This window comes from Juglans regia, chromosome 6 (genome assembly GCF_001411555.2).
Source record: "Juglans regia cultivar Chandler chromosome 6, Walnut 2.0, whole genome shotgun sequence".
Lineage (NCBI taxonomy): Eukaryota > Viridiplantae > Streptophyta > Magnoliopsida > Fagales > Juglandaceae > Juglans > Juglans regia.
The window spans coordinates 20695848-20722228 of NC_049906.1; the positions used below are offsets into that span (position 1 = coordinate 20695848).

Sequence of the window (26381 nt, forward strand, 5' to 3'; positions counted from 1 at the left end):
TTAAATGAATAAACTGAATAAAATTTATGTCATAAAAGTAATTTTATTCTAGAAAGTCTGAAACTAAATCAACTGCTCCTTCTAATCCTGGCCTACCTACTCGTATTCATTGATATGAACTTCACCAACAATTGTGATGAAACCCGATAACAATGATGGCTTGGAACCCCAAGATCGTATTGACAAGATTTGTTGAGCCTTGACCAGTCACCCAACTAGATGAGAACCAAGACTACGAAGGATTGAAAACGCCACACCCAGAAATCAGAATCAAGGTGATAAGTTTGGAGCTTGAACGCCACAAGATTAACTTGATAAGTTCAAGGAGTTCTTTGAAGAACCAAGAGGAACACAAGACCTCACAAAAATAAATAAGTTTCTGAAATTTCCAATCTGCTATTAAAACTCGAAATAATCCCTTTATATACTTGGAACAACCCTCCAAGAATAGGAAAAGTCATAACTACAGCTTTAAAAGCAACACAAATATTAACATAACAAGTCCCACGAAATTTAGGCCTCTTGGACTTCTAGAGGCAGCCAGAAATGACTAAATGACTAAATTCAATGTATTTCACGTACCCAGGCAAGACCAAGTTCATTCACCTATTTAATATTCTTGAAACTTAACAAATTCACGTCCTTTAATGGTCAGACCATTCATCATATTTCTATGTGCTAATTAGCCTCTTCAATTGCCTTGATGACATGGATTAAGTCTTGAATATTATTTGAGCCCATCTTGGTCTTTTTAGAATCAGCCCAATTCTCTTGGATTAGCCCATTTAGTGCTTCCTTGAAACGTTTGGCTCTAAGTCTTGTAATTGGGCCACTAGGAAATGACAAAGGGTCTTGTACAAATTCAGCTCCATTCCCACTTGTATGATTAGCATGTCCAACTCCTTGGTTTGCATCATTCTCCCCCTCTTGAGAAGGATTTGTCCTCAAATCATCACCTACATCAAAAGGAGACAAATCAGCAACATTAAAGCTTGCACTGACACCATACTCACCTGGTAAGTCAAGCTTGTAGGCATTATCATTGATGCGTTCTACTACTTGAAATGGCCCGTCACCCCGAGGTAGGAGTTTTGAACGCCGCTTCTCTGGAAAACGGTCCTTCCTTAAGTGCAACCAAACCCAATCTCCTGGTTGAAACACTACCTTCTTACGTCCCTTGTTGGCTTGATGGACATATTGTTTAGTCCTCCTTTCAATGTTCAGCCGTGCCTTTTCATGAATCATCTTTACAAATTCTGCCTTCTTTTTGCCATCTAAGTTCACACGTTCACTCAAAGGTAAAGAAGTTAAATCCAAAGGTGACAATGGGTTAAAGCCATAAACAATTTCAAATGGTGAAAACTTAGTTGCAGAATGTATACTTCTATTGTAAGCAAATTCAACATGTGGCAAACAATCTTCCCATGCTTTCAAGTTCTTTTTAATGATAGCACGCAACAAAGACGACAAAGTTCTATTTACTACTTCAGTTTGGCCATCCGTTTGTGGATGACAAGTAGTAGAAAACAACAACTTAGTTCCCAGCTTTCCCCACAAAGTCTTCCAAAAGTAACTCAAAAACTTTGCATCCCTATCAGAAACAATGGTCTTAGGCATACCATGTAACCTAACAATTTCTTTGAAGAACAAATCAGCTATATGTGATGCATCATCAGTTTTATGGCATGCAATGAAGTGTGCCATCTTGGAAAATCTATTTACCACCACAAAAACTGAATCTCTCCCCCTCTTAGTCCTAGGTAAACCTAAAACAAAATCCATAGAAATACAGTCCAAGGTTCACTAGGTATTGGCAAAGGGGTGTACAAACCATGGGGTTTCAACTTAGACTTAGCCTGTTTACACGTGATACACTTCTCACAAATTCTTTCCACATCACGTTTCATATGAGGCCAAAAAAATGTTCATGCAAAATTCCTAAAGTCTTAGCTACACCAAAATGACCCATCAAACCACCACCATGAGCTTCTCTCACAAGCAATTCGCGCAAAGAACATATTGGTAAACACAGTTTATTTTCCCGAAACAAAAATCCATCATACCTATAAAACTTACCAAACGCCATTTTTTCACATGCATTGAACACATCACCAAAATCAGAATCTTGAGCATACAATTCCTTAATGTATTCAAAGCCAAGCATTTTTGTATCTAAAATGGAAAGTAAGGCATACCTTCGGGACAATGCATCAGCCACCACATTTTCCTTACCTTGCTTATATCTGATCACATACGGAAATGTTTCAATGAATTCCACCCACTTGGCATGGCGTTTGTTCAACCTTTGCTGTCCTTTCAAATGCTTCAAAGACTCATGATCTGTGTGAATCACAAACTCCTTTGGCCATAGATAGTGTTGCCAATTTTCCAAAGCCCTCACCAAGGCATACATCTCCTTATCATAAGTAGGGTAATTTAGGGCTGCCCCACTCAACTTTTCACTGAAATAAGCAATTGGACGGCCTTCTTGCATCAAAACAGCTCCAATTCCTATGCCTGAAGCATCACACTCAATTTCAAAAGTTTTAGCAAAGTTAGGTAAAACAAGCAAAGGTGCATTAGTTAACTTTTCTTTGATCAGACTAAATGCCTTTTCTTGTTCTTTTCCCCACTTAAACGGCACATTTTTCTTGATGACTTCAGTAAGAGGGGCGGCTAAGCTACTAAAATCACGCACAAACCGTCTATAGAAGCTAGCTAAGCCGTGGAAACTCCTCACTTGGCTGACTGTTGTAGGCGTTGACCACTCTTGGATTGCCTTCACCTTTTCCTCATCCACCTCAATTCCTCTCTTACTAACAACAAAACCAAGAAACACAAGCTTATCCGTGCAAAAGGTGCACTTTTTGAGGTTAGCAAACAACCTTTCTTTCCTTAGAATTTCCAAAACAGATTTCAAATGCATTACATGTTCTTCCAAATTTTTGCTATAGATCAGGATATCATCAAAATACACAACTACAAATCTGCCAATAAATGCTCGCAAAACATGGTTCATCAAAGCATAAATGTGCTCGGAGCATTAGTTAAACCGAAAGGCATCACTAACCACTCATACAAACCATATTTAGTCTTAAAAGCAGTTTTCCATTCATCACCTTCTTTCATCCTAATCTGATGATATCCACTCTTAAGATCAATTTTTGTAAAGACACAAGAACCATACAATTCATCCAACATATCATCTAGTCTAGGAATGGGATGACGATACTTTACCGTTATGTTGTTGATGGCTCGGCAGTCAACACACATCCTCCATGTTCCATCCTTCTTGGGAACTAACAGCACCGGAACCGCACAAGGACTCATACTTTCACGCACAAACCCCTTCTCCAATAATTCACTTACTTGCCTCTGAAGTTCCTTGGTCTCCTCGGGATTACTCCTATAAGCAGGTCGGTTTGGAATTGATGCACCAGGTATGAAATCAATTTGATGTTCAATCCCTCGGATTGGAGGTAAACCATATGGTACCTCTTCAGGAAGGACATCTTCAAACTCCTGCAAAAGAGAAACAATATTGCTCGGCAAAGCACCGACGAGATCATTAGTACATAAAAGAGCCTCCTTGTACATGAGTACAATAAGGGGCTGGTGTGAAAATAATGCTCTCTTGATCTCACTTTTTTTTGCAATGTAATTGAATTTTTCCTCTCTTGCTCTCACTATAGCCGAAATCCTCTCTCTTTCTTTTTCACTCTGATCAATGTTTTTCTCTCCTTTTTTTTTTAAGTCTTTTTTTTCAGTTTCGGCCTTCCTTTCCTTTTCCTTTTTTTTTTCATTCGAACTTTGTAACTTTAATTGGTCCTCCCTGACCTGTTTTGGAGTTAATGGCACAAGAGTAATAGGTTGCCTATTAAGAGTGAAGGAATACTTATTTGTGAATCCATCATGCGTAACCCTCAGATCATACTGCCATGGTCTTCCCAACAGTAAATGGCATGCGTGCATAGGAACCACATCACAAAGCACCTCATCCTCATATTTGCCAATGGATAATGCCACCAACACTTGTCTTGTCACCTTGATTTCCCCACATTCATTCAACCACTGAAGCCGGTAAGGTTGAGGATGTTTCAAGGTAGTTAAAGCCAATTTCTCCACCAAATAAGTGCTGGCTACATTTGTGCAACTCCCACCATCGATAATGACACTGCAAACTTTGTTATTTACAAAGTGAAACAAGTTCTCCCTTTGGTTACTTTCTTCCTCCTTAACCTGCACATTGAGAACTCGCCTTGCAACCAATAAATCTCCAACCACAGCATTTTGCTCATCGTCAGCATCCTCCATAGATGGCATATCATCATTATCTACTTCTTCCTCATTTTCTGACTCAAGCTCTCCTTGGGCATTTATCACCATCACCCTCTTGTTTACACACTGGCTGGCTATATGTCCGCGCCCCTGACATTTAAAACATTTAATATCACGTGTCTTAGAACTTGAAGTCTCGATTGTACCTGAAGTAGTGGCGGTCTTTAAGTTGGCATTCTTAGAGGATTCAAATTTTGGCTTATTTTGTTGCTGCTCGTCCCTTTTTGGAGTTGTCTTCCACGAGCTGGTTGTAGCCATAGGCAGTCCCCTCCTAGCCAATCCCTTTCGTTTGAATTGTTCCTCCACCTTTATGGCTTGATGCACCATATCTGTCAACTCAACATAGTGCTGCATCTCGACTATATCCGCAATCTCACGATTTAAACCGTGCAAAAACCTAGCCATGGTGGCTTCCCGGTCCTCTTCTACATTTGCCCGGATCATAGCTACCTCCATCTCCTTGTAATACTCATCCACACTTTTAGATCCTTGAATTAACCTCTGTAATTTTTGATACAATCCCCTATAATAGTGGCTGGGTACAAAACGCTTCCTCATAAGCATTTTCATTTCCTCCCAAGTGTCCACGGGTGGCTCTCTATTCCTCCTCCTATTAATCAGTAATTGATCCCACCACACAATGGCATAATCGGTAAATTCAATTGCAGCCAACTTAACCTTCTTTATCTCTGAGTAGTTGTGACAATCAAAACCATCTCCATTTTAGTTTCCCACTCCAAATAAACTTCAGGATCATTTTTACCTTGAAAAGATGGGATTTTAATCTTTATATTTCCTAAATCGTTATCCCTCCTAGGCCTACCCATCCTAGCTTCTCTATTTCTATACCCACGCTCAATCCTGCCTCGGTTCAAATATTGCTCATCAAACTCCTCCGACTCCGCCTCTCCATCAACATTCCGCCACGGACCACGCCCACCATGCTGCCTATTGTGGATGTCATGTTGCTGGCCCCTAGGAGTTTCCGCTTCTACCCTGTCCAACCTTTCGTGAATAGGTTCTAATTCAGCCCTCAACATACGCCTCATCTCCCCTAACATCGCTTGCATTTGGAGGTTTGGAACTGGAGGTTGTCGAAATTCTTCGGTTGTGTCTTCTTCTTGATTATTAGACATGTTTTAAAATCTGCAAACAAAGTTAGAATCCTCACAAGCACTCCCTCACGTGTTTCACTCAAGAATTGATACACTTGCACTCGTGTTTTCACTCTAAACGGCTTTTACCCTCATATGGTCTCGCACACTCTTGCCTTTTTCCACTCTTCTGTGTCTTCTTTAGTTCTTAATCGAACTTCAAGAAACTCATTCAAAATAATCCAGCAGCAATTCAGAAAATAAACAACCAAAACTCATCAAAAGTTCAAGTACTTGAATAAGGTGAGATACAAGATTGAAAGGAAGAAGTTTTCTTACTGGAATCGTGTACCCTTTTTTTTTTTTTTTTTAAACACAGCAGGAACAGGAAATAGAACGAAGATAAAAGATAGACAAACTTATCTTAGAACCAAAGCTCTTGATACCAAAATGATATGAACTCCACCAACAATTGTGATGAAACCCGATAACAATGATGGCTTGGAACCCCAAGATCGTATTGACAAGATTTGTTGAGCCTTGACCAGTCACCCAACTAGATGAGAACCAAGACTACGAAGGATTGAAAACGCCACACCCAGAAATCAGAATCAAGGTGATAAGTTTGGAGCTTGAACGCCACAAGATTAACTTGATAAGTTCAATGAGTTCTTTGAAGAACCAAGAGGAACACAAGACCTCACAAAAACAAATAAGTTTCTGAAATTTCCAATCTGCTATTAAAACTCGAAATAACCCCTTTATATACTTGGAACAACCCTCCAAGAATAGGAAAAGTCATAACTACAGCTTTAAAAGCAACACAAATATTAACATAACAAGTCCCACGAAATTTAGGCCTCTTGGACTTCTAGAGGCAGCCAGAAATGACTAAATGACTAAATTCAATGTATTTCACGTACCCAGGCAAGACCAAGTTCATTCACCTATTTAATATTCTTGAAACTTAACAAATTCACGTCCTTTAATGGTCAGACCATTCATCATATTTCTATGTGCTAATTAGCCTCTTCAATTGCCTTGATGACATGGATTAAGTCTTGAATATTATTTGAGCCCATCTTGGTCTTTTTAGAATCAGCCCAATTCTCTTGGATTAGCCCATTTAGTGCTTCCTTGAAACGTTTGGCTCTAAGTCTTGTAATTGGGCCACTAGGAAATGACAAAGGGTCTTGTACAAATTCAGCTCCATTCCCACTTGTATGATTAGCATGTCCAACTCCTTGGTTTGCATCATTCATCATCCTCACCTACGTGGTTAAAAACATTAAATAAACTAAAATGAGTTGAAGACTCAACAAGAAATCAATCACAACATAGCCATAATAAATATAAGGTTTTCATAAAAGTTTTCATGCTGAGAACTTAAAATCCATGACTGTTCGTACTAATGTTTATGCTCTGCATGACTGATTTATGTGAATTAACTGACTGATCTGACTTAACTGACTGATCTAATTGGGCAACACACTTAACCCTGTGTGCGAGATTGTACACCGTCCCCACGTCACGCAGCCACGAGGGGAGCCACTGATAGTATTCTGGCATACTATGGTGGACCACGCTTGAGTCTATGACTTGCACATCCACCCTGAAACTAAACTGCATTGGTACCATGCATCTGAATGACCATCTAATTAACTGATTTGATCTTATATTGCTCTTCAACTTAATATAGCTTACGTGTCTTATGCACATGAGATGATGAATGACATAATACATAAATAATTATAATTTCTAAATCTGAACATGATGCGGAATGACATGATCGTATGCTATGTTGGATGACATGTTTGCATATGACATGAGTGGTACATAAAAATGGTTGTCAAAGAACTGGCGCTAATAATGTCATTATCATTATTATTATTAACATTATTATTATTATTATCATCATTATTTTTATCATTATTATCATATTATCATTATTATTATCATATTATTATTATTATTATTATTATTATTATTATTATTATTATTATCGTCATTATCATTATCATCATCATTATTATTATCATCATCATTATTATTATCATTATTATTATTATTAGGCCTGCAACCCGGTGTGTCCAAGCTGGGTTTGGCCCCGATCTGACGAGAAAATTTTATTAAAAGGCGCCAACCCGACCCGTTCCAACCCGGTACATTCGGGTCGAGTCATAATCCTCATCGCCTTCTGCAGACTCTGCCCTAACTTCCTCATTCCTTCTCCAGCACAACCAAATCCTCCTCGCTTCCGAAAACTCTCCCACACAGCCAAATAATATTCAAATAGTTTATGGTGTACCTACGTGGTGAGGGTCGCATTTCGCCATCATGGATGACGGCTCAAAGGCACTATTTGTGATCACGACCACGAAGAGTTGCTCATGGTAGGCCTTTTCGACTGAAATAACCAGCGCATGCAAAGAAAGCATGAGGTGTATTCTCGGGTATGGAACCAATGGAAAACACCTCAAAACTCCAAGAAAGAGAGAACCCATCTTCCATAAACTCTCCAGCTAGGAATGTCATCAACGATGTGAGCAACAGTAGCAGCAATAGCAATGGCCTCCAAAATCCCACCCCACCTCTTATACCAAAAGCCATCCCTAGATCTGACTCCAACCCCTACCCGACAACCTTTGTCCAAGCAGACACCTCCACCTTCAAACAAGTTGTCCATATGCTCACTGGCTCACTAGAGACTGCCAAACCATCGTCGAAACTGAACCAAGCCCCATCCAAGAACCATAGCATACCTCCCATTAGGACTACACAAAATAAGCAACAAGGGTTCAAGCTCTATGAGAGGAGGAACAACCTCAAGATCAGCCTCATGATCAACACCTTCATGCCAAACTTTTCTCACAATCCAGAAAACGAGAGAGCGGCATCGTTTTTTCACTGCAATGGATTTTGAGTTGAGTTCAAATGTCGTATGATATTAGTCGAATTGGATGAATGTTGAAACCGACATTTACTCAACCCAACTCTAGCGGGTTTGACCCAATCAGGTTGTGTGGGTATAGGCCTAATTATTATTATTATAGTTATCGTTATTATCATTATCATCTTTACGTTTTAGAGAACTAGCCTACTTTGGAGAAATAGCCAGAGAGGTAGAGCACAGCACAAAACGATTTGGTTTAAAGACATCTTTCAAATCAGTTACTCGTCATCCCAACATCCCAAAGACATGTTGATTTTTTCAGAAAACAGATACGTCTTATCCCTGTATGTGCATCGTTACACAACATTACTCCAGATTTCGCATTGCACTACTTCCGGATAAGACAATAATCAACTACAGCTCAGGAAAGGGCCATACCAAGCTAACACAGACTTAACATTTTGTACAACTCTAAAGGAGATCCATTCATCCAATCCAAGCATTTGTAGAGAAAGTTGCAATCCTACCTAGCCACGAAACATTGCCTGAAAATGGTAGCGCAGCAGTGGGAAACCCAAGGTAAATATGGAACATAGTTCTCGGCTCTCAAACCATATATTGGTACAATTCCTTTTGGGAGCTGCTACTCCCACCGAGGATTGAGGGATCCACCGAACAGCCAAAAATTCTTTTTTTTTTAAACATTTTTTTAAACCAATTAAATATTTTCAAAAATAAAATAAAAATCACAAATTCATTAAAAAACATTTCCTTAACCATTTAAAAAAAAAAAAAAACCAATCGGTGGGTTTTGTAGGTGGTAGTGTCTTCCATTCCTTTTCAACGCTCATTGCACGATTAATCATTGATAGAGGAACGTTAAAGCAACCATCATTGCATGTAAAACTGTAAGCAGACTATAACTGTTCGAATTAAAGTAACTGCTTCTCAACCACGATCAAATAAACGGTGAGGTAAAAAGCCGATACAAAAACTTGGAAAACAAGGTCCCGAACATTTAGAGCCTTGAATGCTACAAATGGAAACTACGTAATCTCTCCCTAACACTGCATTCCAAGAATCACTCCTGAGAGTTTCATCTACTTCTTTACCGTCCCGCACAGAGAGAGAGAGAGAGAGAGAGAGAGCTTTACCATCTATTATTTGGTGGTTTAACTTTGTAAATGCGAACAATCCAGTTAGATGTCGTAAAAGCCTCTTCCAAATATTCAAGTTTAATATCCTTGTTTCCAATTTCAACCCCCCTTGCACGATCATACCTGCCATTTAAAAAAAAAAAACACCAATAATTACAAAACAAATACTTTATGAGTACAACAATGCCTCCAATACCATTAAGCAGAAAGTTAGAAACCATAATGTTAAAACTCAAAATGAACAGCATATGACTGATGCACAGCCTCCTTGCACACAAGGGTTAAATGTTTCATGAGTGTGAATATTTAATTGTGTTTTAAGGATCTTTAAAGAGGTAAATCCAGATTCATAACCTTTTTGCTGTAAGGCATACCATTTACTGAGTAGTCGAATTATTATTTTTTAAATATTTAAATGTGCAGGTGATGTTGAGGATGATGATGCAGCAAGTTAACACTTTTGCTTGAGGTATTAGTGCTTATGGACCACTTATCACCCAGAGCCATGTATTGTTAACATGTAGATTTCTTCTTAACCCGTCTAGAAGGATTGAGTTACAACTTAACAAATGAATCAAACTCAAGTCAAGTTTACACAAGTTAAGCTCAATTTATTGATCCATTTACAACCCTATCCATAAATATTATATGTACCATGACAAGCAATAAACTTGGAAGCGTGCAGCCTCTATGCCTTGTCTTCTAGCATTGTGCATCTACTTCATGTTTTGGTTTTGACTTGTTATTAATTTTAGTCTATAGTGGCTGTTTGATTACTTGCGTTATCCTTGTCTCACATGCATGTGACACAACCCTACTATCATTCACATTGGTATATTGTGTGCTTGTGGTAAAAACACATTCATTTGAATCATATCCATTTCCAGTTGAATGGAAGATAAACCTTGAACTTACCCAGGTGGTTTGCCATATTCTGTTGTCAACTCTCCAAATCGATAATAAGACAATTTGTACCTGATGACCAAAAGAAATTAAAGAGACATAAAAGTATCAAAATAAAAACTATCATGTACCATTTTTTTTATAAATTATTATGCTGTATGAGAGAGAGAGAGAGAGAGAGAGAGAGAGAGTTTTATGGACTGAAGGTAGTATGGTTATAATATCCTCTACATATATAGTTTTGTAACATATTATCAGCTGAGATCAAAAGCATGTTTGGATGCTTAAAGTATCTCAAAATTTTGTGAATAGTAGGAAAATAGTTTGAGTAAAGATGTTTTATTGTGTTTTGGGAAATAAGAGAAAATGTTAATAAATTATTTGAATGTAATTTTTTAATATTATTTTTGTTTTGAAGTTTGTAAAAGTTGTATTAATTTTTGTGTTTTGTTTTGAAGTTTATAAAAGTTGTATTGCAATGCATCAATGGAAGGCCTAAACCGCATGACTCATACTCCAAAGGCACTAGTCAATAATACAATTGAAGCTCCATTGGAACCTTATAAAGAACAAGAACTTCTCATGTATTGATTTTTGTATTTGAGTAATGATTAGGTGAAAATGTTGAAAATTTGAGATTGAAAAGTATTGTATTTAAGTGATGTTTGGAAATGAAGTTATAAGAAATTTCGAGAATTTTGGAAATTCTCATGTTTGCCAAACAAGCCCCAAAACAAAACAAATGCATTTCTCACTAGCAATACAAGATACAAAATTTGGAGGAATAAGAATGCGTGTAAATGTAACAGGCTCACAATTTCAATATGGTATTGACTAGTATTAAATAAAGAACTCATACAATAACCTGTTCGAATAAAATTATTAAATAGCATTTCACTAAGGATTGATACTGTTATTGACAACACACAATTCTAGCTGAATATTCACATCCCAACATGAAGGTCTTGCCCCAACCCCGCATGGGGGAGGGGGTGGTCATAAACTCTAACAAAAGCATGTATCACTGTAGCAAGGCAACAAAACTTACATGAGACAGTTCAACATCTTGGGAGCAGCCCCTTTGTCAACACGGTACTCGCCATTAACAAGGTAATCAGGTTCTTTTATTACAGGAAAAACCCCACCTCCGATTCTCACCATCCACAAAAATCTGGAATACATAAATTCCTAGTTAGTATATGATGCAAGAATATTGTTGGTAAAATTAAATTCTTTAGGCCAACTAATTTAAATGGTGAACGCAAAAAACAGAAAAGATTCCAAGTAGCTTAATTACATAACAAAAATTGTTTGGCATAGGCCAAAGAAGCAAATATATGATCAGCATGTCAGCCATAAATACGGTATTTACTATGCACAGTTCCAAACTATTTCATGAGACAGACAGACCAACTAGTCCAGAAGTTATTTGATTACTTTTTGCAAGATTATTCTACTTTTGTTAAATGATTTAATTTTTGCAAGATTATTCAACTTTTGTGAAAAGATTCAAACGAGTATGCCACAACTGCTTGATGCACAACCCACATAAAATATAACCATTTTTAAAAGTCAACACTGACTTGCCTCAAAAATAAAAGGAAAAAATGATGGGCCATTGTCGAGTTGCTTAGCACCAAACCTTACTGACAGAAAAGCTAATTATGCATCTCTATGACCTAGTCAAATTTACAAAAAAAAAATGGACACAAGCAAGCAAGCATGCACGCAACCATGCGAGCACGGACACACAAATACACACACACAAACACCTCAATTCCTTCAATAAATCATCCAAATGGTGTAGGGCGTTTCCAAATTGGCCTTACTTGTTAATATCATCAGAAGAGTACCCGGTAACCCCTCCAAAGACAACTAAGACATAATCCACGTCAAGTGACCTCATAATTTCATATGCCTCGTTTTCATAAGATGACATTGCACGTCCAACAGTAGCAATGTGTGTATTGTTCCAGGTGTTATTATCAACTATAACTGTTCGGTTTCCCATAGCAGTTATCTGGTATCCATAATCCCACCAAGACATCACCTTAGCATCTGGAGGAGTATTCTTCCGCAGCCAAAAGTATGCCTCACGATAATCATCAAAGATGACCCTGTTGCCATGGGCACCCCTAGCAGCCAAGACAATTGAGGGAGAAGAGTATGCCTCTGATGTGACCCAGGTACAGTGTGTTGCATACTTACTGAGCAAGTAAAAGGCACCGAAAAGTAAGGCAATAGCACCATTTCTTTGGAAAGGCTGGGATTGATCAAGTGAAGCCTGTTTGAGAAGGAAAAGAAAGCAACAGTAATTTTCTTTTAAAAAGCAACAGGAATTTTTAAAATACAGACAACATAATCAAAAGGATCATCACATAATGTTGGTAGCAAAAAACACAATCCAACTATCCATTTTCTTCTATGTGATCTCGTTGGGTTTAGTAGCAAATACCTACTTGAAGAATCTAAACACTTTTTTTTGTTTTTTTTCTTAAAGGTATATGTAATATTTCATGTACTTCCAATATAGGGTTTAGACTAACTCACTTTTAAATGCTTAGATTCTTTCCAAATGTCAACCCAAATTGAAATGGGGTTAATAATGCATGATAAGTCTGTTAGAAACACACTAATGGCATTAAAATAGATATTTTAGAAACTATAGAAACCATGAGCTACTAAAAAATTGAATTTAAAAAGAATCAAAACAGTAACTAAAAGATTATGTTTCACATCACCATCTTATTAAGATTGACATTATAACTGATCCTCAGCTTGCCATCAATATAAACAACCATGCAACTCTGAACAAGAGACAACCATTAGACTATCAATAAAGCATCACACGCACACATATTATATATTCAAATTGACTTTTTCTGGCCACTTGTACACTCCTAGTGTAACACCAGCGTAACACCATAGACATTGGCAAACGTTGATATGCCTATTACGTCAATCATAAAAAATAATAATAATGATAAAAATTCCCTTGACCACTTGCCACGTAAGCTGGGTTACACAGGTGCTACACTTAGGGTGTTACAAGTAAAGTTTTTCTTACATTATTATGTACATGGTGAAGTTAATCAATTAGTCAAATTAATAACACTAGAATGCTAGTATATGGCAGAGAAGGGAGAACCTAAAATCACTACATCACCAATGTTTACCAGGGAGGAGAACCTTAAACCAACTAGAACAAAAGGTCGTACTTATTTTATAATGGAGATGAGCTCACCTTAGAAGATCCCTTCGAGCTACTGCTTCCCCTTGCAGAACCAGTCTGGGTAACCTTATTCTTTGCCCTTGCTACCAGAGTCAAATTCTTTATAGTTGCAGAAACAGCAATGGCACTTATAAGGCATACTGCAGGTGTAGCAACAAGAATCAACCGAACCATGACACCGGCAAAATACATGCTCGTGAGGCCATACATAACTATAAAAATTGTGGCATCTGTCAACCGCTTGAAGCAAAAATAGAGACCCGCAGGGAAAAGGAAAAGCAGGATATGGAAATCGAACATGAAAGATGACCAAGCGGTTGGCTGATGCTCTGAGACAGAAGCAATAATTGGAATATGATCCTTTGCATATGTTGGATCTAGCAATGAGTAAAACCGGCCAGTCCATGGAGAGATATAACCAGATGCTGTGCCTACTCCAAGAGCAATAGCACCAACACCTATTGCAGTGGTCACAGTGATCCTCAAAAAGGCTTGAAACAATTTTGTGTCACTCAGTAGGTGTTTAACCCAATCTAAGAAGAAGAATACCTGCACAAACAGTGAATTTAGTGCCAAAAAAGACATGCGCACAAGGCATATCACTTCTTTTTTTATATAAGGCATATCACTGAGACCAACAGATTCAATAAAACAGCATTATAGCATTATTTATGATTGGCAGGATAGCTACATTAGCGGCAGTGCACAATACATTGAAATCAAAATCATACAAGTATGCACAAATAGAAACAAACAGTAGTTAATATGGTGATTCCTTTTGAAGATGATTATAGTAATATTTCTTGAGGACATCTTCCTCATGAAATGGTCTGGTTTTTATGTAGTAACACTAGGGAGGGTACATAATTATTTAATTTCCATTTGACCTATAAAAAAAACCATATGATGATTCTTTTTTCTTTTTTAATAAAAAGGCGAAATAAAGTGATACGAGAAGGGAGGGAGAGCAATATTATAGCACCAATTAAAAATCCCCCTTTTCAATAGAGATGTCAACAAAACATAATTAAATATGTTCACCCTTAATCTTTCAATTCTCGTAAAATATAAATCTTTTGTAAATATTAGATTCGGAACCTAATATGGACTATCAATACAATACTTGTGCCATGAGAATCACCATTGTTAACGCCTAAAAATAGCGCAACAAACCGGAAGGGGAGAAAAAATCATTCCCGGCCCGTTGAGACTATTCGGGCCTTGATCGGTGTAGTGTGGAGCCCCCGGCGGTTGTCCGGTGCAGCTGTATAGTATCTGTGCGTACATCCATGGTAGTAAGCAGTAAATAAATGCAAAGAAAATACATAAATGTGACACAGATTTACGTGGTTCGACGTAACCCCCTACATCCATAGGATTCTGGGAAGGGAGGATCCACTATAATATGCCTGTTTTATAGTCTCTTATAGTCTCTCATCCTCGTTGTACAATGGAGATTAGAGCTCTATTTTCTGGTGGAGATCTTGTAGTTGGAGTCCCTATCGTTAGGTCCCCAAAGCTGAAGAAGTTGAAGTCCCCCCTGAAAGTCATATGTAAGCTCCCTTTTATCCTGTGCTCCTCTCTTGCTTTATGTCTTACTCGTAAGGTGCGGGCGCAAAACTCGACTTTTATGCCCGCGAGGGTGGTTGTGCAGTCAAGTGACTTGCCACCTATTCAGGGGCGCCTGGAAGGCCAGGTAGTCCTTAACCTTTCCCGTCTGTTGACTTGTTCTGGCAGAGACCAAGTAGTGCGTAAGACTGAACTCGCCTCGTTATTCTGGCACAGGTCAAGCAGTGCGTAAGTGTTAGGGACCCCGGTCTAGTCCCTAAACACTTGCCTTGCTAATCCAATAGTTGCCTTGAGTGACCGAGTCCAAGTCCTTCTCTTGCTTGGTCCACGTCCAAAAATGGTCAAGATGACCAATGTGCCAATATGGGGTTGTGTATTTCGGCTAGTAAGAGTATGGGATATTGGGGTTGGATGATGTAAGTGTAGGGTAGGATGATGGAATGATGCACGGCTATGGGTGTATTAGGGTTTCCCGAAATGGATGATGAGGTGGGTGGCTAGGGTTTGCTAGAAGTGGAAAGAAGGTGGGGCGGCTAGGGTTTGCCGAATATGGAATGAGGGTGGCGGCTAGGGTTAGCTCAATATGGTAAGAGAGTGTGGTGGCTAGGGTTTGTCCTAAATGGAAAGTAGGTGTGGCGGCTAGGGTTGTCCAAAATGGGATAGTGCCGAAATTAGGAAAGTTTCCTAATTGTATGGAATAAATATGGAAGGTATTATGGGTGGTTAGGGTTGTCCAAATATGGAATGAGGATGGACGGCTAGGGTTTGCCAAATATGGAATGAGGATGGGCGGCTAGGGTTAGTTCAATATGGTAAGTGTTTGTGGCGGCTAGGGTTTATCCAATATGGGAAGTGGTGGTGGCGGCTAGGGTTTCCAAAGTAGGATATGGAAGGTGATAGCTAGGGTTGCCGAAATGGAAGAGGGTGGAATTAGGAAAGTTTCCTAATTGTGTTGGATGAAGAAGGAATGTAGTATGGTGATTAGGCAAGTCCCAATAAGGCAAGAGATGGCCGAATGGGATTTGACTTACCAAAGATGTGATTTCGGCTAGGGCAACAAGAGGAATTAAATCAACTTATGGAAAGTTGACTAACACCTTTGTTGGTCGAAAATTAGGGTTGAAGGGATTGAATAGCCGAAATGAATGGGGATGAAGTTAGGAAAATTTCCTAAGTGTTTGAGCTAGAAATGGAAAGTGTGGTGGGTGGATTAGGCAACTCCCAATATGGCAATGGATAGCCGAATGGGATTTGTCTTACCAACTTGTATTCGGCTAGGGCAACACAAGAGTTACTTCAACTTATGGAAAGTTGAATAACACCTTAGTTGGCCGAAAATGACAATCAAATGGATTGAAAGAGTAAAAATGAGGAAGCACTTCAAGAACAAATATGAACCTCCAAGAACAATATATAGAACACTATTGCTCTTAGATAAACAAGAATCAAACAAAGAACAAATAAACAATCAAGCCTTGATTCACGTATTGCACAAGGAATGATTAAACTCATAAAATGATAAATCAATTTGGGATTCACGGATTGCACCCAAATTGCCCAAGTGCTCTTGCACCGAAGATGATCTCTCAAACAATGTTCTCTCTCTAAGAGTTTTGCCAAAAGATGGGAATGTAATGACTAAGGGTCCTATTTATAGAAAATACAATTTGGAAACCCCCAATAGGTCCCTTGTAAAGTAAATAATTAAATAAAAATAACTAATTAAAAATAACATAGTGGCATGGGTCAAGTTGACCCATGACATGCATGAGCCCATGGGTGGGCTAGGTTGGCTGCTGGGAGTTGGCTGGCAGGGCCCTAGGCTGGTCTGGGCGTGGGCAGGCTGGCATGGCCCAGGCAGGCTGCCTGGGCGCTGGGCGCTGGGCGCTGGGGCGCTGGGCGTGCGTGCAGGTGTGGGCGCTGCGCGCGGGACTGTTGCGCGCTGGCGAGGCGTGCGCGCGCGGGGCGCGCTGGGCGTGCGGGGCGCGCGCGCTGGGCGTACTGCGTGCTGCGCGCGCGCGCGGCATGCGTGCTGTGCGCGCTGGGCGTGCTGGGCTGCGCGCTGGGCGTGCGGGCTGCATGCTGAATGGGCTGGTTTGGTCACCAGCCCCCTTGGGCATCCTGGGCATGTCAAGGCAGGCCCCATGGCATGCCCCTAAGGCTATTTTGGGGTTCTCTAGCCTTGTCCCCACATGGCTAGGGCCTTGGCCATGGGCCACTAAACATGGGGTTCTATCAGTAAGATTGAACTTGCTTTGTTAACCTGGCAAAGGTCGAACTCGCCTCGTTGCCCCTCATAAAAGTAAGGGAAGTTGAGCAATGTGTAAGACTGAATTCACTACATTGTCCTGGCAGAGGTCAAGCAGTGCATAAGTGTTAGACCCCCACGTCGAGTTGCCTCTAGAGGGGCCGCACATGCCCTAGTCATGGTGGGGACATGCACCTTGGCTAGCCCACAACCATGCCTTAGCTCGTGAGGTGACACGCACGGGGCACCCAGCATGCATGCATGCCTTGGCCCACGCAATGGCACCCACGGGGCGCCCAGCATGCGGGCTAGCGAGGCTAGCATGCGCGCAGCACAGCACTGCGCGCCCATGCGCGCGGCATCACGTGCATCAACGGGCCGCACGCCCATGCGCAAAGCACAACATCGAGCGCCCATGCGTGCGGCATCATGCGCCCCAGCGGGCCGCATGCCCAGGCGCTTCCCAATGCGCAGGCCCGTGCGCACATCAGTGGGCCGCATGGCCTTGCGCGCACCCTTGTGCCGCAAGACCATGTGGGCGCCCATGCGCCGCACAGGCAGTCCAACCCGCACGCTCTCGCGCACTCCCAGACTTACCTTGCCGCACGCCCGCGTGCCCATGGCCCTCCTGCCGCACGCCAACACGCCCACACCCATCCTGCCGCACACCAGCGAGGCTAGTGGCATGCCCCATGGAGTGCCATCCAGCACACGGCTCTAGCCCGTGCCTTGTGGAGCAGGCCAGTGGCATGCCCACCAGGCATGCCATCCAGCCCGTGCCATGCAGCCAACGCCCAAGCCACCAGCTTAGGCCATGCCAAACCACTTAGCCATGGACCAACCAACATGCAACCACTTAGCCCACCATGGGCCCGTGCATGTCACACCATGGTTTAGTCCATGGCTTTATCTTATTGTTTTATTTATTTATTTAATTAATTATTATTTACTTTCAAGGGACCTATTGGGAGTTTCCAACTTGTAACTTATAAATAGGACCCTTAGTCATTTCATTCATATCTTTTGGCAAAACTCTTAGTGAGGGAACTATTGTTTGAGAGATCATTTTCGGTGCCTTTGCACTTGGGCTTTTTGGGTGATATTCGTTGATCCTAAGAAGAGGATTACACTTTGCAATTCTTTGAATAAGTGTAGTTCGTTTATCTTGTTCTTGCAACTTGGTTCAATTCATGAATCCAAATTGTGTTTATCAATATATGAGGTTTATTCAATTCTTGTACAACTCGTGAATCAAGTGTTAAATTATCTTATTGTTCTTTTTATTATTCAAGTCATTAGTGTTCTTACTTGTGTTCTTGAGTGTTCTTCACATTGTTCTTGGTATTCATCAACAATTTCGACTATTCAATCCATTTTACTCATAAAAGTCGACTAACCTAGTGTTAGTCTACTTTCCATAAATTGTTGGACTCTTCCAACCCTAGTAGCCGAACATCCTTTCCCATAGTGATCATATTCCATTCGGCCAACACTTCCCTAATTGGGAACAACCCTAGCCGCCCACTCCACTTTCCAAACTAGGATTCCTATAATTTAGGAATCCCTAGTTGACCCAAACACTTACCCCATTCGGCCAAATCATTCCATTTGTATTCCTTGAATTTAGGAACTTCCATCAATCATTCCCCCAAGCTTGTTCGGCCAACCCTAACCGCCCAAGCCTTGCCCTAGTTCCTAAACCCTAAACACAAACCCTAGCCGCCCATCATCATATTTCCAAACCCTAGCCTAATCCAAAGTGGCGCCAACCTCATTCTACCCTATTGTCGTGCACCACTTTTCACCCTTGCCTCCATACACTTTACCAACCCCTTCCACCATACCATCCATCCAAACTAGCCCAAACACTTAACCATATCCCCTCCAAGTGGTCATCTTGACCACCATTGTTCGAGAATCAAGCAAGTGAAAAACGGAGATTCGGTCATCACAACAACCATATTGGCGTGGAGAACATAGTGTTTAGGGACTTGACAGAGGTCCCTAACAGTAAGACTGAACTCGCCTCATTGTTTTTAGGGAGGTCAAGCAGTGTGTAAAACTGGACTCGCCTATCATTGTCGAAAAGCATATATTCATCCAACGTTTTTGTTTTCGATGGTGTGGGTGAATTTTCCCTTCTCCGATGTGAATTGTTGTTAACATTTCCACTTTGGTGTCAGTGTTTAGAGTTTGTTTGTAGTATCCCACTCAAAGTAGTCAAGGAGCCAATCGACCCCCTGGGTCCACCTTAGGAAGGGTGTTGAGCCCGTTGACTCATTTCTGAAGGTGACCTGCGCGAGGTGGTTGTGGAGCTCAAAGGCATGTTTATTCCGGAAGCTCATTCCCTAAGGTAAACCGCTCAGAGCAGTTATGGCACGAGTGAGAACGCCCCGCGTTTGCTGTCCAGTAGTAACTTAGGGCAGTACATAAGAACGAACCCCCCCTATTGTCCTGGTGGAGGTCGAGCAGTGCATAAGACTGAACCCGCCTCATTGACTCCTGTAGTCGTGAGGTCGAGCAGTACGTAAAACTAAACTCGCCTTGTAGACTTGATGGAGGTCAAGCAAATACGTCAGATTGAATTCATCATGTTGACATGATGGAGATCGAGCAATACGTCAGACTGAACTCGCTCCGTTGACTAGATGGAAGTCGAGCAATTTGTAAGACTGAACTCGTCTTGTTGACCCTTATAGATGTGAGGGAGGAAAGTAGATGGGGCACTTTACCGTACTACAGAAGCCAAACAAGTTAGCATAGATCATTTCCAACCACTTGTGTGAGATTTGCGAACCTAAATCGTTCTGCTAGAGTGCGACAGGTCTAAGGCGCGCCGGCAAGGCCTGTGGGCAGTCACATTTCGACAATGACAAAGGTCCAAGGTGCTCACAATACCTAGCAGGGTTGTGTATCCGATGTTCCGCATTGCGCTGGTGAGCCCTGGCAAAGTATGTTCCCGAGGTGTGCTAACCCTGGGATTCCCAGAGAACCTCGACAAGTGTTGGTGTAGAGGGTCAGTCAGGGCGTTGAGGTCGTTGTTTCTAATTTTTGCTTGATTGAGTTTGTCTATTGCTGAATATTCTCTCCCTCTTTTTCTTCCTTACTGCCAAGCAATTTATTCCGATGGAGACATATTGGGACGTCTGAGCGGTGCTATGTATTTGGTGTCTCGCGCCACATGAACCAATTTTGTTAATAAAAATGGAATTCACATAAATGTAGAGAGACAAACCGGGCATTTCAATTGTCATAGCCAAATTTTGTTTGAGTGGAATTGCCCGTTGATGGTCATTGCTTCTTCTCTTCCTCATTCTTCTTTTCTCCTTTCTTTTCTTTTTTCTTTCTTTTCTTCTTCTTCTTCTTGTTTTTTTTTTTTTTTTTGGCTCAGATGTATGCATATCCACAACTTTTAACCATGCGGTCGCCACAGGCGACACCATGCCCGCTGGTCGAGATGGATTGGCCGAGTGCATGGCGTGGTGTGGTGGCCAAGGTGATGCCATGCAGCTCAATATAGGTAGCTTGGCTAAGTTGAGTTAGTGGCCGTGGAGGACTCGACAGGATTCATGGGCGAGACAGGTAGCTTGGCCAGTTAGTGGACATGGAGGACTTGACGGGATGCATGGTTGAGACGAGTAACAGGCCGTGTCGAGTTGTTGGCCATGATGAGATGTAGATCAAGTCGAGGAGAGTGGGCCGTGATGAGATGCAGGCTGAGTCAAGGTGGCCGGGTTAAGGATCCTTTGCGGCCGAGGAGCCCCCGCCGGAGAGGGCCCTCCCTAAAACAATAAACTCTGACATACTGGTTGGTGGCCTTCGTTGGTCCTCTTGGTCTGCAGTTGGTCGTTGTTGGGTCATAGTCGCCTGCTAGTAGTTCTGCCACGAGCGACATGTCCCCGACAGAGGATCACCTCGGGGGGAGGACAGAAATTATCGACATCCACCGTGTCAGTGTTCCTCACTGGGCCAACGGCAAGGAAGCCAGTGGACCACGTGCAATTTACGAGCATAGGGTGCTTGGACGTGTGCCACACTACCACTGCACGCCTGCCGTTATGGTTCAAGATCACTACTAGGCTGCCAGATGGCGCCAACGAGATGCTGGAAGCTGCCGGTTGCCACATAGGGCCCACAACAGCCAACAATGGGCTTCTTGGGTGCACAGCAGTCGTGCATGGGATGTGTGGTCGAGGCCACTTCGTGCCCGCCATGGTGGTCAGGGACCACCCCTGGGCTAACAGACGATGTCAACATTCGAAGTGGTGACAGCCAGCTGGAGCAAGGGGCTCACGGCAGTCTGCCATGAGCTTTCCATGTATGGGGTGTCTGGTCAAGGGCCACCGCATGGCCGCCTTGGTGATCAAGAACCACACCGTCAGGACACAAGGTGGCCGCCGATGCTCTCCCCCAGTCTCACCAAGACTGGGCTGAGCAGGTTCTCCCGTGTGCAAGGCGAGATGCACACAAGATGCACTGTTCAAGGCCGCCATGTGCAGGGCCGTCGTGGCGTAGCCAGAAACCACTGGCGGTCCACGCAATGACTACCGGCGAGTCAATTGGGCTAACACAAGCCTTCGGGTGCACAGTAGCGTGCACCCGTGGTGCACTATGCATGGCACTATACATGCCATGAACGGCCAGCATGTTCCCCTAGTGTATTGTGCACTTAAGTGCACAGTGAACACTTTGTCTGCACTCACAGGATTGTTCAGAGTGTATCCCGCCATTGCTAAAGTGCACAATGTCTGTCCATGTACTCCCCTCCCTTTATGCACAGTGCGGCCAAAATGCACTAAGCATTTTGAAACTCAAGTGGCCGTGGAACTTGGCTTTTCGCCTAGGCGAGAAAATGTCTACTTGCCATTTTTTGCGAAATGCTCATAAAAATAAAAGTTGGAGAGCTAAGAATACTTATCTGGGAAACTTTTATCTGCTCCTTCAGAGATCATTTAGCACGCCAGAAAATCATCCTTCTCCCGCTTATGGTGTAAGAAGTAAACCACGATCTCACAGATAACGCTAACTGTTAACGCCTAAAAATAGCGCAACAAGCCAAAAAGGGAGAAAAGTCATTCACAACCTATTAAGACTATTCAGGCCTCGACGGTGTAGTGTGGAGCTTTCAGAGGTGGTCCGGTGTGGCTGTATGGTATCCATGCATACATCCATGATCGTGAGTAGTAAATATATGCAAAGAAAATACAAAGACGGTGATATACAAAGACAGTGATACACAGATTTACGTAATTCGGCATAATACTTACGTCCACGAAATTATGGGGAGGGGAGAATCCAAGGAATGAGAGAATCCACTATAATATGTTTGTTTTACAGTTTCTCATGTTCTCTCATTCTCACTATACAATGGAGAGATTGGAACTATATCTTCTGGTGGAGATCTCGTCGTTGGAGTCCCTATCGCCAGATCCCCAAAGCTAAAGCAGTTGAAGTCCCCCAAAAGTCATTTGGAAGTTCCCTTTTATCATCTACTCCTCTCTTACTTTATAATTTTCTCTTTTTTACGTCACAAATTCACTTTTCCTACTGATATTTGTTTCCCTCCCCAGCCTTTTGTCTCCCCACCCCCTTCCTTCTCTCTCTTTCCTCTTGAAGAGACCTCCGCATTGGGTTGGGCCTAGAACCCATTGTGGGCCTAAAATATTTTATCCCCTCCAACCATGTTCAATAAAGTAACAGCAACAGAAGAATTCAAACATATCATATGAAGTACAAGCAAATAAAACGTACAGCGTATCAAAACAAACAAATCAAAAAAGTAGACAAAACGCACTCTATACAGAGTAAAGATTAGGACACGAAACCTGCAACAAGAAGAACACTCCCATGGCCGCCATATGCTCCCCAGACTGAACATGCTGAAACCCCACAAACCGAATCTGCATAGCAAGCAGCATCCCCAACACATACATAGAATTGTAGGCCACGTACAACCTCACGGAGTATCTGCCCGTGATCAAAAGCACCAGCACATAAAGGGGAATCAAATTGATTATAAACACATAGCCACCCCACGCCGAAACCATATAAAAGTAGCCAAAAGCCGACGCCAAGGCCCATGCCAACGATCCCGTATTCACGGCCTTCACAAACAAGTAAAACGTGAGCAACAACGCGAATATCGCCACACCCTCGTTATCGTACGACCCCGCCACCGATCTGGATATATAACCAGGGCAAATTGCAATCAGTGCCGCTGCAACGAGCCCCGCGCCCGAATCCCAAACCTCTTTGCCGAAGAAATACGCCACCAGAGTCGTGTTGGAAGCGAAAAACGGTGCCGTCAAGACGCAGACCTCACGGATGTGGATGGCGAAGCGGAGGAAGCGGAGGAGCCAGTAGATGATGGCGGCGGTAACCATGAGTCCAGGGTACAGGGTCCCGCCGATGATGCGGCCGAGGGGGTACCAGCTTTCGGAGTCGAACCAGTTCCAGAACTCGTAGAAGCCCTTTTCGGTGAGGAAGAGGGTGGTGCGGTAATTGAAGTAGGGGTCAAACTCGTGGATCATGGACTCGTAGCGGAGGACGCTGAAGAGGCGTGTGATGAAGGCCAGGACGTAGACGAGGCAAAGGATCGACACCCGGATCAGGAGCTCCTGCTGTTTGGTTTTCAGTTTTAGGGTTTTGAGCGAGAGGTTCGGGATTAGATCTGGTTTCTTCAGGGGTCCTTGCATTGCTGCTGGGATACTCTGGCTCGATCCGGGTTTTACAGACCCGTTGACGGGTTCGGCTTTCCCAACCATGTTTGGTAGAAAAGAAAATGAAAGGGGTTGTTTAGTTTAGGAGGATACAAAAGTAGGGGTTTAATGCAGTAGATTTTCCATGGAAACCTTCTTCGGGCAAGGGGAACTAATGGACGGTAGAGTAGAAGATTCCAACGGCAACACTGGGAGAGAAAAAATGTGGATTTGAGAGTATCCAAAAGTGGAATCAGAAACAGAGCAGAATAGGTTTGGGAGTGTCGTATTTGATAAAAGCAGTGCTACAGGAAAACCCTGCACGAAATGTATACTTGGATAAGTTAAAAAGAAAAAAAAAATTGTAGAAATGAAATAAATAAATAAATCATTCGCCCCCGTCCCGCCCCAAAGAACCACTTGTCATTCTCCCTCTTTTTAGAATACTGCCTCTCGTTTAAAAAGTGAAATAAAATAAAAAGTATATAAATAATGATAAGATAATTTATAAATATTAATAAGTACTTTGAATTTAATATTTTTTAAGTTTTAAAAAATAAAAATTGAATAAAAAATATTATAAAATTAAATATTATAAAAATATTATTTAATAATATTATTTTTGTTTAGAATTTAAAAAACTTGTAATTGTTTTTATTTTTTATTTAAAATTTTGAAAAAATTATAATTATTAGTTTAAAAATTTTGTATTTGAATTATATTTAGAAATAAGTTGAGATGAGATAAAATGAGAGATTATATGAGAATTTTATATCTCATCCTATGCCCCAAATCTGCCCTCTCGTGTGATACAAAAATCATTTTATCTCATGTCATCTCATCTTATGTAACAACTCGATCCTAAGTTTAGGCTATAAAATAAGTTTTATGTAATTTCTTTTATAGCTATAAATATTATTATTATTATTATTATTATTATTATCAAATTTTAGAATTTTTGGTTTGAATTCAATTCTTAGTTTCCCTTAAACCTCATCTATTGATTTTTAGCCTCTGAATTTAAACACTTTAAACCTTCAAATCTGTACGTTTCTCAATATTAGTTGTTAACATTAGTGGAAACCGACTCTGTTGATGAGCAATTTTCTCCACTCCGCACGTCTCCACTCACATGCACATGCATGTACGTTTCATCTTCTTCTTCACTAGGGTTTTCATTGGTCTATATATTAGAGGCTTATTTTGTCCAGTCCGAGCCATTATCTCTAGCGTGATCATCCAGCCTCTTCCTCAAGCCGAAACCAAACCACTCAACCCACAAGTCCGTCACCGAGAGAGGATCAGTTTTTATCCACCTCCAAACACACAACCAACCACCACACGACCACACACACGGCAGTACACCATGAACCACCAGCTTTCCCACAAGCAGCAACCATAGCTCTTCCCTCCACCACTGTAACACCCCGTTCCCGAAAAAACATTTTAGAATTTTCGATGAGCCAGTGTGCTACTACTAAACTTAAATATATAAAGTTTTTCCTTTTTAACAACGCGCCAGATACGAAAGAATTCCATAAAATAACAAACTTCAATAAATACTGAAAATTTAAAATAAAGTCTGCGGAAGCATTTATTAAGAAATACAGAAGTCTTATGTGCTTATCAAAATAATTTATTTAAACCATAGAAATAATTATAGCAAAATCTGTCTAGGCCTCAGCCTTGCCTCCCGGAGTCAAGTCCTATCCTGCAGTCTCATTCTTCATAAATGTCATCACCTGGGGGGTTTAAAAAAAATATGAAAACAAACTAAAATGAGTCGAATACTCAATAAGCAACACATCATACAGTAAACATAATAAACATAAGGTGTCTTGAAAAGCATGCATATTCATAAATACATGCATAAATAACATGAGCATGAACATTAACTTATATTTCACTTATCATAGGCCGTTACCCACTGTTGACCCCCGTGAGTTAGGGTTAGCGAATCTAAAAAGATTCCGATTCCGCCCGTGGCCGCGGGTTGTGGAATCCATACATAAGGAAGACAATACTGGGTGCACTACCAGCATGCACGACCTGGCAATGCAATATGCCCATAACATAGGTACCGTTTTCATATCATAACATAGGCCGTTACATATTTTATCAAATCATACTTGCATACTTTTCATTTCATAGATTTTAAAAGAAATCACATACATACTTGTCATATCGTATCATAGATTTCAAACGAAATCGCATTCTTTCATAAATGTCGTGATACATGTTTCATCGCA

At 41.3% G+C, this 26381-nt stretch overlaps 2 protein-coding genes and 1 pseudogene across 2 annotated transcripts; 1 reads left to right on the forward strand and 2 right to left on the reverse strand.

The window, feature by feature from the left end:
• Window positions 1-774: 774 nt before the first annotated feature.
• On the reverse strand, window positions 775-5474 carry LOC118348635 (annotated as a pseudogene).
• A 2422-nt stretch (window positions 5475-7896) lies between these two features.
• LOC109008748 (VQ motif-containing protein 4-like) lies at window positions 7897-8355 on the forward strand. The gene has a single exon (XM_018988962.1). The coding sequence runs from the start codon at window positions 7897-7899 to the stop codon at window positions 8353-8355; it is 459 nt and encodes a 152-aa protein (XP_018844507.1).
• An 849-nt stretch (window positions 8356-9204) lies between these two features.
• LOC109008749 (dolichyl-diphosphooligosaccharide--protein glycosyltransferase subunit STT3B) lies at window positions 9205-24484 on the reverse strand. The gene is made up of 6 exons (XM_018988965.2): window positions 23260-24484; window positions 13630-14166; window positions 12215-12669; window positions 11434-11556; window positions 10398-10457; window positions 9205-9605 (listed from the first exon to the last, which is right to left on the reverse strand). The coding sequence occupies exons 1-6, from the start codon at window positions 24196-24198 to the stop codon at window positions 9476-9478; spliced, it is 2244 nt and encodes a 747-aa protein (XP_018844510.1). The 5' UTR covers window positions 24199-24484; the 3' UTR covers window positions 9205-9475.
• Between the last annotated feature and the right edge of the window lie 1897 nt (window positions 24485-26381).